The sequence below is a fragment of the Coptis chinensis genome, chromosome 1, assembly GCF_015680905.1.
Source record: "Coptis chinensis isolate HL-2020 chromosome 1, ASM1568090v1, whole genome shotgun sequence".
Lineage (NCBI taxonomy): Eukaryota > Viridiplantae > Streptophyta > Magnoliopsida > Ranunculales > Ranunculaceae > Coptis > Coptis chinensis.
The window spans coordinates 69,285,460-69,299,701 of record NC_141456.1 but is presented as its reverse complement, the minus strand read 5'-3'; the positions used below and the strand labels follow the sequence as shown (position 1 = coordinate 69,299,701).

The following is a 14,242-nucleotide window of genomic DNA, read 5'->3' as shown; positions in this document are numbered from 1 at the left end:
TCAGAGGCTTATAAATTTTTAGAAGACCAAACCAAGCGTAATAATAACTTGGGGGAGGGGGGGTAGTGACGATATCTCCTGCTTCGCTAGTTCTTCTACAATAGTTAAGGCCGCTGGTATGTTGAGATTAAACCCGATCCTGAGCTTAAAACTTTAATCGAATCTCTAACTAAAATGGTAGAAGCTATTTATGTTTAACAAAAGCATATCCCAGTCATGAATGTCAACTCTAATCCATGTAATTTATGTTTGAGTCCTGAGCATCCCGACTTCTATTGTCCTCTCGCATATGAACAACAATCAACACAACAAGATAATGTTTGCTCTATTAATAGTTATCTTATTCCTAACACCCCTTGGAGACAACATCCCAACTTCAGTTGGAGAAATAATCAACAAGTTATACCTCCAGGGTATAATAATTAAAATGTTAAGCAAGCAAACAATTACAACCAAGCTCTACCACGACAAGGACAAAGTCAGGGTAATTATAATAATTATAATGCTAATAGAGGTATCGTTTTGGTTAACCATAACTATCACAACCCACCTGTTAATAATCAACGTGAGAGATCGCATGAAGAGTGGTACTTCTTAAATGAGACTGTGCAGAGCGAACTCAATGCAAAATGAAATTCTGTGGGCCTTCACGTGCGCAACAGTCCATGCGATTTGGAATGAGAGGAACTGGCGTCTAAAGAAAGGCAGGAAAAGATTACCGAGTTTCTTGAGTATGCAGATTCTAAATGATATGAAGGTTTATCTTGGCAAAACACTGCAGTCTATAAAGGAGAGCTATGCGCTGCGGGTGCTGCTGGAAATACTAGGCATAGAAGGAAACTACCAGCCAGTTGAGGAACAGTGGGTGCACTGGTCAAAGCCGAATGATCAGATACCGGTGCTGAATACCGATGGGTCGCTGAAACTCGGCAAGGCAGGGTATGGGGGGCTAATGCGAAACGCAGATGGCAGGGTCCTCTTTGGGTTTACTGGATCGTCCACATCTCCTTCAGTGCTTCGACAGGAACTGCTAGGAGTTATGAGAGGACTACAAGGAGTTGCCCAGCTAGGAGTAAAGCGACTGCATGTACATTCTGACTCCATGAGGGCTGTACATTTTCTGAACTTGAAGGAGGAGCCACCTTGGACGGAGAGGAATAGCGTAGCCCAGATAAAGCGCATTATGGACGAGTTTGAATTGGTGGACTTTGTACATGTTTACAGAGAAGGGAATCAGGCTGCAGATTATTTATCTAAGCTTAGTGATTCTATAGACGATAGTGTTTTGTATTTCATTCCCCCTTTAGACCAAAGTCTGCATGTTTTGGTCAAAGAGGATGAAGAGGGTAAGTTGTACTTGAGATCATGATTAAATAAAGGTTGGGGCATCCTTAACCCCTAGCTTTTTCGAAAAAACAAAAAAAAAAAACGTGACATAGTTCCTGTCACACAACCTGTAACAAACACTCCTCCCCAACCGGATCATTTTGACGCCTTTATGCAATCCCAACAACAAATTTTACAAGCTATCCAACTTCCCTTACAGAAGTTATCCCAAGGGAAAATATAACCCAAAGGTGTGTTTCCAGGTCAAGCGATACCTAATCCTAAAACAACAAACACAGCCTCCGAGGTAAACGGTAATACTAGTAAGGAAAATGCAAACGTAGGTGAGCTAAATGCCATCACCACTCTTCGTTCTGGCAGAGTGGTTGATAACGCTGTAACTATGCCTATAGTTACCCCACCAGTAGTCCCTACACCAGATATTGAACTAGATACCGAAATAGAAACTGAAGATCCTACCCTTGTAGAGGTACCAGTTAAACCACAACCTAAGAAATAGAAAGCCAAGGTTAGACATCCTGTTGATCCATACGTTAAATATAGAGAGAAACCACCATTTCCCAAGAGATTAGCAATGTTAAACAAGGATACGAATTTTGATGAGATTAGGGAAGTTTTCAAAAATCTAACGATAAACCTACCCTTTATTAAAGCGATTAAGAAGTTATCTCACCATGCTAAGTTTCTTAAAGAGTTGTGCACTACTAGGCGTAAGACAAATATTCTTAAAGACGCCTTTTTAACTGAACAGTTTCTAACTTTATCAGAACATAATGGAATCGTTAAGTACAAGGACCCTGGTCGTCCTACTGTATAATGCACCTTAAGAGATTCTCACACGACGACCGCGCTATTAGACTTACTCCCATATTATCTATATAAACAAATAGGCTTACAAGAGATGCAACCTACTAAAATGACGATGCAATTAGCGGATTAGTCTATTAAGTATCTTATGGGTGTGGTTGAAAACGTGCTTGTTAAGGTTCAGGATTTCTACTATCCTGCTGATTTTGTTATCCTCGATACGGAAGTCGTTAACAACTCTGTTTCGATCATCTTAGGGCGTCCCTTCTTGGCAACTGCCAACGCGGTTATAAATTGCCGCGATGGTTCGATGTCCATGTCTTTTGGCCATCTTTCTGTTTAGGTAAATGTTTTTAAACTGATGAAATTGTTCCCAGATTCGACTACGGATGGAGAGGTTAGCATGATTAAGAGCTTAACTCAAGATTATTTCAAAACCACGTTTCTTGATAATCAGATGCACAAATTCCTTTTCTTTGGAAGTTCCAACTTCGAGGAGAACTTCCTAGAAGTCGAGAAAGATTTCCTTCAACTCTTTTGCAATTCTTCCTTGTCACCTCGCGAGTCCCTCCCTGTCAACATCCATTCATCCCTTGACACTATGACGGAAGATGAATTTTTCACCCTCTATCCTAGTGATTCTTTTGACCCACCTATTGAGGAATGTCTTGCATATCTCAAAGCTTCTGATGATCTAGACCTGAGAGCTCTAGCCAAGCCCCATTCATCCACCTCACATTATCCTGTCACTCATTCATCTTCTATCACCAATTTTCCCTACCTTCCACCTTTTCAAAGGAACCTTGAGTTCGCACTTGACCCTCTTGTTTCTCCTGTGCTTCATGATTTTCTAAATCCTCCTAATATAAAAATAATTCCCAAGGAAAAGGCACTTGACACCTTCATTTTCATAATTGAGACAGTTCCTACCTACATCATGAATGAGTTTTATGCTAAACCCACATTCCCATTATTTCCATCATTTCATTCTAAAACTTATACATATCCAACATATCTTCTACAAACATCCATTTTCTCATGATAATTCACTTGGACACCCTTTCGTTCAAAGATGAAGAAGAAGGTGTATGCTCGGTTACGTTCTAGGTCTATCAGACTTTGCTTTCATTTCACTAAGTTGCGTCATAGAAAATCTTGGTGCTTGATTCTATTTGGGGGTGCATTCCATGTTCATTATATACATATGTTAGAGATAAAATCTCGGGAATCTGACTTTAAAAGACCCACGTTTAAAACAAATTTTCTAAACTCTATTCTATAAAATTTGTTTGGGGGTGGGGTGTTGGTATTTCCATCCTAAACTGTGTTATATAAATTTGTTGTTTTGATGTTGTTTTTATTGCTTTTAGTAGATTGGATGTTAAGTTGTTAAATTCAGTAGTTAAATTTGAATTCTGTAGTTAATTGTTATTTGAATTTCTATTTTAATTTAACTTGGGGTTTGTCTAAGCATGCGATGATTTTTGCGAAAATCCCACCTTCCCGAATTGTTTGGGGATGGTATTATTGTTTTTAGCATTGCTTTTATCTGATCCACCATTTTAGAAGTAATTTTGCAATGAGTTGGTTGAGAATGTTACCATTATTGGTGTGCCCATGATTAGAAATTATGGTAGGATGAAATTTCAATTAGTTCGGAAGTTGCTATTCTAAATTCAATCTAAAAGATATTAGGTTGGTTTTGGAATAATGAATCTGGGTTGTTTCCGTTTTAGGTCTTGGAAATATTTTGTTTCCTGCAATTGCCTTAAAATTTTTGGCAACTTGTCGATTCGTTTTAGAAACTAAAATGCTATATATACTTGATTCATTCTACACACAAAAACCACACATCTCATTTTCATCTCTCACCTTAAACCTCCAATTTTTCCTCTTGATTTTCACTGCACCATGTTCTTCACACATGGAGCGTGACCCGCACCTTAGCAAGACCAATTCTGAGCGCGCCTAGTGCTGAAGCGCCTGTAACTTCGATTTCCATCTGAGCACGACCTGCGTCCTGCAAAGGCCATTTCGGAGCGCGCCCCGCACCCTGACCTCCTCAAACCCTAATTTTTTTTTTATTTTTTGAGAGTTTTCTCTGGTCATTTGCAGCTCTTCTAGAGAGTAGTTAGTGTGATGACATCTCCTATACTCATACCTAAGCAGTCTTTCGAAGATTTGTTCTCGAGCGACAGATACGGATCTTGGTTTCGCAAAGTGATCATACAAGCAGGATGGCAAGCTTTAATGGTAAGTTCTGAAGAACTTTACTCTCCGGCACTTACTTCGTATTTTTATGACCATTGTAAATTCTTTTATCGGATGGATGGAGAATACGTGTTCTCCATCACCATTAATGAGGAAACAATGGAAATAACCAAGTTCTTGTTGGCTTTTGTTGTTGACTTTCCTATGCCTGCTGAGATTCAAGACTCATGGGGCTATTTAGTTGATAATTTCTCAACCTACAACTATGAGCTTTTGCAAGAGACTTATGGGGCCGGAATTTTCCGTGTAGACGACCAAGGGACATATAACGTAGCCCTTGGTAGCTTGTCCCTTAACGTGGGCACGGTGATGTTCTTTATCATGCTAAACATATTAGGGGAGTGGCATTTTTCTTCTACGAATGACGCCACTTGCGACGTTTTCCTGGCTCTAGCTGAAGGACGTCTGCTATACGACCTTCCCAAGACATTAATGTCTAGTTTAGCACGAGCCCAGAGTATGAGGCATAAGATGTATCTTCTTATGCCTGTCTTAGTTTGTCGAATCATGCTATATTTCTTTCCCATTTTTTGTGCCCGTTTCACAAATTGGGTAGGGGTCGACATAGTACGACCCACCAACTGCATTATTCATTCTTTCCGTGCAATGACTTGGCCGGGGTGGAGGATACAACCTCATTGAGTTGCCCCCCACACCCCATCTGACCAAGTGGCGCTAAATAGGTTAGCGATTGTAGATGATAAATGGCGTGAAGCCTGGCAAATCATCATGGGTTGGCAGGATGCAAAGGAACCTCATTTCTTTATAGATGAGGATAACGCTTAAACGATGGAGTTAAGGTAAGATTTTAGTTTCAGTTCTTGTCTGCTTACGTCCCAAGCACTTTAGTTCTTGTAACCCCATAACGGGTGGAACTCATATAGAGTTGCGTCTATTTTTCTTTATCTATATTAGTATGTTTTCACCTTGTTCTGCATATGTTCCAAATTTCACGTGTTTTCATGGTATTTTTCTACCCTTTTTATTTCAATACTTTGAGGACAAAGCATGCTTCTTGTTTGGCGGTGGCAAAGAAACACACGTAATTTAAGGCATCTGTTAGGATATAGATATGTAGAATATGCACTTGTTTTCTATTAAAAATTTCAAAAATTCAAAAAAAATATATATATAAATAAAAAGTATATGTTATACACTTAGGAATATTGGTATTGTTTCCTTTCTCTATGCTTTTAATAATCTAGAAGTCTCACGTTAGCTTTTGCATTAGAATAGTTTTTAGAAACTTAGGTTAATATGTAGGTAATAATCTTTGCATCTTTCTATAAATATATTACATGAGTATCTATAAATGTTTGGCAGTACGTTTCTGAAATCTAGGCTAGAGTACTTATTCTTCAAATCATGTGAGAATATAGCTTAAAAGCCTTATATGAGTGAAACAATTGAGAAATGACACAAGGGAGAAGTAAAATCCGGATAGAGAAATCACACATCCACTTGCTTGATCACTATACCATATCTTAAGCGAGAATTTAGGCCCTCTTTGGATCGATATAGCCAGAAATTCAAACCTAAGAATTATTTTCCGCTAGTCACCCCTCTGAGCATTTCTTTAGCCTTTCATGAACCTCAAATCCTTTAACCTTTTACAAAAGAAAATAAAAATAAAAATCAGCCTACCCATTCTTTGAATGAGTCTGAGAATAGAGATGAAGAATAGAAAAGAGAAAGACCTTTGAAATCAAGAATTTGTTAGTCGCTTCAAATAAGAAAAGAAAGTTTCCATCCAAATAAAAAAAAACAAATAAATAAAGAGATAGAACTCCAAAAATAGAATCAAAGGAGTCAAAGGCCAAAGAAAAAGAAAAAAAAAATGGCTAAGGATGGAAACAAAGTGTAGAAGCAAAAGTAAAGAACAAGGTTTTCTCTAGTTACATAATATGAAGACTCTATTATCTCAGACATGCCCTTTTTGAATATCCATTTCCTTCATTCCTAAACCATCACTTAATCCCCGTAACACCTAAATAAGACCTCTAGCTCAATTAGGAATATGTTAGTGTGATAGTAAGTGGGAGATGTGTTTCTTCGACTTCGGCTTCCTTGTGTGTCATTAAGATTGTAAGGTAAAGTGTGCCCACTACACACTGGAATAGCAAAACTTGAGCGGAAAAATCAGAGTGTTTTTGTCTTGACATTTATGTGAGGACGTACTTTAGGACACTATTCCAAAGTTTTAGAAACGGACCTGTTAGTGCATTTTATTGTATTACTCATTGTATATATGTGTATTCGTAAATGATTGATTATTATGGATATATTAGCTTAGGTTTTGACTTGATTATTCTGTATTCATTGCTAGTAAGATTTATAGATAATTGAGACAATAAATAAGAAAACAATAGTTTTATTTCTTAGTCGTTGTAGTATAGATGAAGTTTGTGAGTACCTTCCTGGAAAACTCTCACGAGGCTATAACTCATTCACTAGGGAATTCCTAGTGGTTTAAGGCCTTGTTGCATATAGTCAATGCAATCGCACTCAGCGAAACGAGATTAGTTAGAACTTCATTTTTGGTCACTTATGCTAATTTCTCATATTTGCTTGAGGAGAAGCAAAATGCTGTTTAGGGGTGGTTTGATAAGATCCCAAAACTGTAGTTTTAACCCCTTAACAATATTACTTTTATACCAATTATGTGATTAATAACTAAGAGTTAGTATTGTTATCGTGTTCTTATGTATTTCAGGCATTGGAGTCGATTATGTTATGAAATATGCCCTTTTTGCGAGATAATGGAGCAAGGGTTGGTTGTTAAGAAGTTCTATGATTAAAGGCCAAGATTCAAGGAGAAAAAGCTCATTTAAAGCCCGGTCAAAGCTAAAAAAGCAAAGTCAACGCGGGCAGAAACAACTCATAAAAGTTAGCAGAACTTTCGAAGGCCGTATCTTTGGACTCAAACCTTGGAATTGGGCCTACCTTATGTAAAAATGACCAGCTCGGAAAGAGCTTTCTAATGGTCTAAGCCTTGACCCAAGCAGAGGAGCAGAAGTGGACAAAAAGTCTATTGAAGTCAAATCCAGCTAAAAAAGCCTCAGTGGACTGAAGAAATTGGGTTTTGGGCTCGATTTTTCATCCCAAAACATGGCTCCTCAGCCCATGCACGAAAAAGTGGATCTTGTATCCTTCATTTGAAGACACAAGACTTAGCTCTGAAGCATCTAGATTTTTTTAGTTAGAAAATTATCCAATAACTTGTTTTTAGATCTAGTTTTTACATCCAATCAATTAGTTTTAGAACAAAGTAGATTATTATTTAGAATCAGATTTAGTTTTATAATAAAGTATTAGTTTTTTATTTCAATTTTGTTTATTGATTCAATTCTTATTTAGATTTAGTTGTCTTAAATTCATAATTAGTTTGTTTTACTTTGATAATTAGTATTCATAATCTTAGTTCTAAATTAGTTTTAAATTCAGTTTAATCAATTTTAAATCTTAGGCTATTGTTAAATTAGAGTACAAAGTTTAATCATTTATTCAATAATGAGTTGTTATATTTGTTCTTGTTTAAGAAATGATAGTATAATGATTCAAGGCTAAAACCTCCATTAGAGGGGTTTGAGGAAGCCTTGATGAAACTTGATTTCGATTAGCGTAGAGTTGTTCCTAATGTTCTATTCCATTCTAGAAAGTAATTATTTCACCATGAGAATGAGTTTGATTGCTTCACATGCTAGTTGTTAGTTGGTAGAGATTACCATGAATAATTAGGGATTATAAACACCTAATTGTTATGCGGAACCATTACAATTCGGATTACGACAATTCTTCGTTAGTAAATTATGTCGAGTTAAGGTGGAATCAAATTCTCCTAATTCTTTATCTAGATTCGAACCTTAGTATTTTAATTGCCATCTTATTATTAAGAACATTTTGATTACATTATTTCTCATCGTTGTTAGCATAATTAGATAATTCGTACTCTCATCGACTTTGATATAAGACTGATAATCGTAGTTAACATTGAATTATAAAGAACTAGGAGGGAAATGAATTCTCTACTCCACTTATTGCAATAGCATCGAGAGTGTAGAAAAGTTTGATAATATTAAGCTAAAACTAGCTTTAGTTTTACTTGCGTTTGAGTCTCGTTGCTTATTCGTAGGTACAACTATTCGTTTTATACTTTATAAGTGGCATAGAAACTCGTATAATTAAGGCATCTGTTAGGATATAGATATGTACAATATGCACTTGTTTTCTAGTAAAAATTAAAAAAATTCATAAATTCAAAAATATAAATAAAAAGTTTATGCTATACACTTATGAATATTGGTATTGTTTCTTTCTCTATGCTCTTAATAATCTAGAAGTTTCATGTTAGCTTTTGTGTTAGAATAGTTTTTAGAAACTTAAGTTAATATGTAGGTAATAATCTTTGTATCTTTCTATAAATGTATTACATGAGTATCTATGTTGTATTGGTAGTAAGTTTATAAAATCTAGGCTAAAGTACTTATTCTACAAATCCTGTGAGAATATAGCATAAGCCTTATATGAGTGAAACCTTTGAGAAATGACACAAGGGAGAAGTAAAATCCAGGTAGAGAAATCACACGTCCACTTGCTTGATCACTATACCATATCCTAAGCGAGAATTTAGGCCCTCTTTGGATTGATATAGCCAGAAATTCAAACATATAAATTATTTTCCGCTAGTCGCCCCTCTGAGCCTTTCTTTAACCTTTTATAAACCGTAAATCCTTTAACCTTTTACAAAACAAAATAAAAATAAAAATTAGCCTACCTATTCTTCGAATGATTCTGAGAATAGAGATGAAGAATAGGAAAGATAAGACCTTTGAAATCAAGAATTTGTTATTCGCTTCAAATAAGAGAAGAATGTTTCCATCAAAATAAAATAAATAAATAAAAAAACAAATAAATAAAGAGATAGAACTCCAAAAACATAATCAAAGCCAAAGAAAAAGAAAAAAAGGGCTAAGGATGGAAATAAAGTGAAGAAGCAAAAGTAAAGAACGAGGTTTTCTCTTGTTACATGATATGAAGACTCTATTATCTCAGACTTGTCCTTTTTGAATATCCATTTCCTTCCTTCTTAAACCATCTCCTAATCCCCGCAACACCTAAATCAAGACCTCTAGCTCAATTAGGAATAGGTTAGTGTGATAGTAAGTGGCAGATGTGTTTGATCGACTTCGACTTCCTTGTGTGTCATTGAGTTTGTAAGGTAAATTGTGCCCACTGCACACTGGAGTAGCGAAACTTGAGCAGAAAAATCACAGTGTTTTTGTCTTGACATTTATGTGAGGACCTATTTAAGGACGCTATTCCAAAGTTTCAGAAATGAACCTGTTAGTGCATTTCATAGTATTACTCATTGTATATATTTTTATTCATAGATGATTGATTATTATGCATATATTAACTTACGTTTCGACTTGATTATTTTGTATTCATTGCTAGTGAGATGTATAGATAATTGAGACAATAAATAAGGAAATAATAGTTTTATTTCTTAGTCGTTGTAGTATCGATGAAGTTTGTGAGTACCTTCACTGAAAAACTCTTACGAGGCTATAACTCGTCCACTAGGGAATTCCTAGTGGTTTAAGGCCTTATTACATATGGTCAATGCAATCGCACTCGGCGAAACGAGATTAGTTAGAACTCCATTTTTGGTCACTTATGCTAATTTCTCATATTTGCTTGAGGAGAAGCAAAATGTTGTTTAGGGGTGGTTTGATAAGATCCCAAAACTGTAGTTTTAACCCCTTAACAATATAAATTTTAGACCAATTATGTGATTAATAAGTAAGAGTTAGTACTGTTATCATGTTCTTATGTATTTCAGGCATTGGAGTCGGATATGTACAGAAATGCGCCCCTTTTACAAGATAATGGAGCAAGGGTTGGTTGTTAAGAAGTTCTAAAATTAAAGGCCAAGATCCAAGGAGAAAAAGCTCATTTAAAACCCGGTCAAAGCTAAAAAGTCAAACTCAACACGGGCATAAATAGAGCACAAAAGTCAGCAGAACTTCCGTAAGCCGTATCTTTGGACCCAAACCTCGGAATTGGGCCTACCTTATGTCAAAATGACCAGCTCACAACGACCTTTCTAATGGTTTAAGATTTGACCCAATCAAATGATCAGAATTGCACGAAAAAGCTGTTAAAGTCAAATCCATCTGAAAACCCCTCTGTGGAATGAAGAAATTTTGTTTTGGGCTCGATTTTTCGGCCCAAAACATGGATCCTCAGCCCATGTATGAAAAAGTGGATCTGGTCTCCTCCATTTGAAGACACAAGACTTAGCTCTTAAGCATCGAGTTTTTTTACTTAGCCATTATCCAATAACTTGTTTTTAGAACTAGTTTAGACTCTATTAATTAGTTTTATGACCTTGTTTTGAATTCAGTTTTGAATCAGTTTATTGTTATTATTCATTAGATCAATAAAGTTAGTTAGCGATTGATAATTCTAGTTTCATTTCATTAAATCATTTTAGCTTCAATTCATAGATTTAGTTAATAATCATTACTAGATTTAATTCAATCTTGCATGATTAGACTTTCATTTTTAATCAAGTAAGTAAATTTATATTCTTTTATCATGTCTTTTTATTGTTTATATACAAATGATAGTTTAATGAATCAAGGCTAAAACCCAGAGGGGTTTGAAAAAGCCTTGATGAACACTTGATTGTTGTTTGCATAGAATAGTTCGTAATATTCTATTCTATTCTAGAAAGTAATTAGTTCACCATGAGAATGGGTTTGATTGCTTCACAGGCTAGTTGTTAGTTGGTAGAAATTACCATGAACAATTAGGGATTAGAAACACCCAATTGTTATGCGGAAGCATTGCAATTCGGATTATGACAATTCTTCATTAGGAAATTAAGTCGAGTTAAGGTGGAATCAGATTCCCCTAATTATTTATCTAGATTCGAACCTTAGTATTTTAATTGCCATCTTATTATTTAGAACATTTCGATTACGTTATTTCCCATCGTTGTTAGCATAATTATATAATCCGTACTCTCATTGACTTTGATAGAACTTATAATCTTAGTTAACATGAATTCTAAAGAACTAGGAGTGGAACGAACTTTCTATTCCAACTATATTACATTAGCATCGAGAGTAGAAAACTTTGATAATTAAGCAGAAATCAGTTTTAGTTTTACTTGCGTTTGAGTCTCATAGCTTATTCGTAGGTAAAACTATCATTTTACCTTTTATCAAGTGTCTTTAGAAGATCTGGAAGAATTAGTGTTACCCCAATGGGTGTTTCGTGAAGCTTGTTTCACAAGAAAAGTGTATGCTTCAGTAGTGCCTTTGTTAATGAAACAATCGCCGTTCATGATATCTAATGTGTCCTTTTGATGGTCAGAGAGACCATTAAAGAATGACCAGACTAAGACAGCGGTGTCGAGTTGATGATGGGGACATTCAAGAAGTAGATCAGTAAATCTGCTCCATGCTTCCGTAAAGGATTCCTAGGGATGTTGGCGAAAGAATTGAATCTTCTGAAGCATCTCTGTAGTTTTCTTCTGAGTATAGAACTTTATCATGAATGCTTGTACAAGTTTGGCCCATGTGTCAAGGGATTGCGGCGCTTCACCCGCAACCCAAACTGAAGCTTTATCAACTAAGGTGAAGGGAAACAACCTAAGCAAGACTTGTTCATTGGTAACGGTTGGATGGTGGAAAGTGGTAGCTACTTGCTGCATCCGACGAAGATGATTGTATGGTTTTTCATGGTCTAGACCATGGTAAACAGGTAACAAACCGAAAAAACGTTTGGGGGAATGCAAAAATCACCTACAATCTCATTGAGTTTAATGCAGGAAGCAGGTCCTTCCTGTAAGGCAATATAGAAGTCCGAAAGGGGTTTCTCGACTGTGGGATTTTCCTGGGCCATAACTATGGGAGATAATGGCAACGGAGATAATTGATGAGGTTGGTTTATGGAGGAAGAACTATGTTTAGGGGATAATTTATATAATTGTTTATTGTATTTTTGACGATGATATGTAAGTTCTAATTCCTTATGTTTACCAGACCATAGTCTCATACAAACACAAATTTTAATTCAAGGCTCATAAAGAACGAATTATGACAGGAGGATTAAGGATTATGGAAGGAGGGAGTTGAAGCACGTCTTCCTGAGATGTTGCTAACTTGAGCAGGTAAGCTAGGATAACGTGTGAATATTCCAACAGGCAGGTCACCTGAGAGAGTTGAGGGAGGTTCTCCGTGCTAGCATGTTCCTTAATCAGGTAACTGATAAATGTAAAATGAGTAGTTTACCTACGAAATGAACGATTAATTCAAAAGGTAAGTAAACTAAAACTGATCTTTTAATCTCGATTATCAAAGCTTCTACTCGATCGATCACTGCACTAAGTGAGTAGGAAGTTCGTTCCACTCCTAGTTCCCTAGCATGGATTGTTTTCTAAGTCTAAGAAATCAGTCTTAAGTCTAATGAGAGCTTTACGAAATGTTATGCTAACAAGACGCGTTAATTTAAATAACAAGATATAATAATATAATAAATAACAAGATAAAATATAAACTAAAGTTAATCTACGAAAGCTACGGAATTACGATTGTTTGAATCTAGATAGAGAAATAGAGGGGAATTAAATCCACCTCGATTCCAACTTAATAACCTAGTATAGATTGTCGTATCTCGATTCTTACGTTTTCACGGCAAGAATTTCGAGTCTAATCCCTAGTGTTCATGGCATTTCTACCAAGTACTAACTAGCATGTGAGGTCGCCCACCCATTCTCATGGCGAAACACGACCTTCTAGAGTGGAATAGATTCTACAACCAATTCTATACTAACCACTAAGTTTTCATCAAGGCTTCATCAACCCCTCTAATGGAGGTTTTAGCCTTGAGCCATCAAACTAACATTTCCCATTGAATCTAAACTAAACATAATGTAAGAAATTGAGATTTACTTAATTAAACAATAATGAATCTAATTTAATGGCTGGAATGAAATAAGAACAAGAATTGAAATTAGATCTAGAATGGAAAATGACCAAATTTGAAATTGACAAACTAACTATTTTATTTATCTAATCAATCAAGAACAATGATTCAAAGATTTAATCTAAAACAGGAATTGAAATGGAACTAAAACTTAATTAATTAATAAAACTAGATCTAGAATTCTATATATTAATTTAGGTCTAACTAGCTACCATTAACAAAGAGCTAAGCTTTTGTTTTTATACATCCAGATCCAAAAATCGTGCATGGGTTTGGAGCCATGTTTTGGGCCAGAGAATCAGGCCCAAAACCCAATTCTTTTAGTCCAAAAAGGCCTCTTCAGCTGTAGTTGGCTTCCACAGACTTTTCGTCCACTTATACTCCTCTGATTGGGTCAAGGCTTGGTCCATTGGAAAGCTCTATCCGAGCCGGTCGTTTTGACATAAGGTAGGCCCAATTCCAAGGGCTAACTGAAAGATATGGTCTTCGGAAGTTCTCATTGTTTTGTGCATTTACTTTTACAAGGGACCTTGACTTTTCATCTTTTGACCAGGCTTACAAAGGCTTTGTCTTCTTGAATCTTGGCCTTTAATCACCGAACTCCTTAGTAACCAACCATTGCTCCTTTATCTCATCAAAGTGGCACATTCCTGCACATAATTGACTTTGAAGCCTGGAAATACATAAAAACACGTGATCAGTATTAACTCTTACTTATTACTCACATAATTGGTCTAAAAGTATGACTGCTAAGGGGTTAAAACTACAGTTTTGGGCTCTTATCAACCACCCCCAAACAGCATTTTGCTTGTCCTCAAGC

The 14,242-nt window shown here is 36.0% G+C and overlaps 1 protein-coding gene across 1 annotated transcript; it reads left to right on the top strand.

Moving 5' to 3' along the window:
* The first annotated feature begins 598 nt into the window (after positions 1-598).
* Positions 599-1,369, top strand: LOC147525076 (uncharacterized). Its single transcript, XM_086577973.1, has one exon. It carries the CDS (start codon positions 599-601, stop codon positions 1,367-1,369), a length of 771 nt encoding a protein of 256 aa, XP_086434099.1.
* Positions 1,370-14,242: the final 12,873 nt, after the last annotated feature.

Coding starts and splice junctions, on each gene's coding strand:
- LOC147525076 (XM_086577973.1), top strand. CDS start 599: ATGAGACTGTGCAGAGCGAACTCAATGCAAAATGAAATTCTGTGGGCC.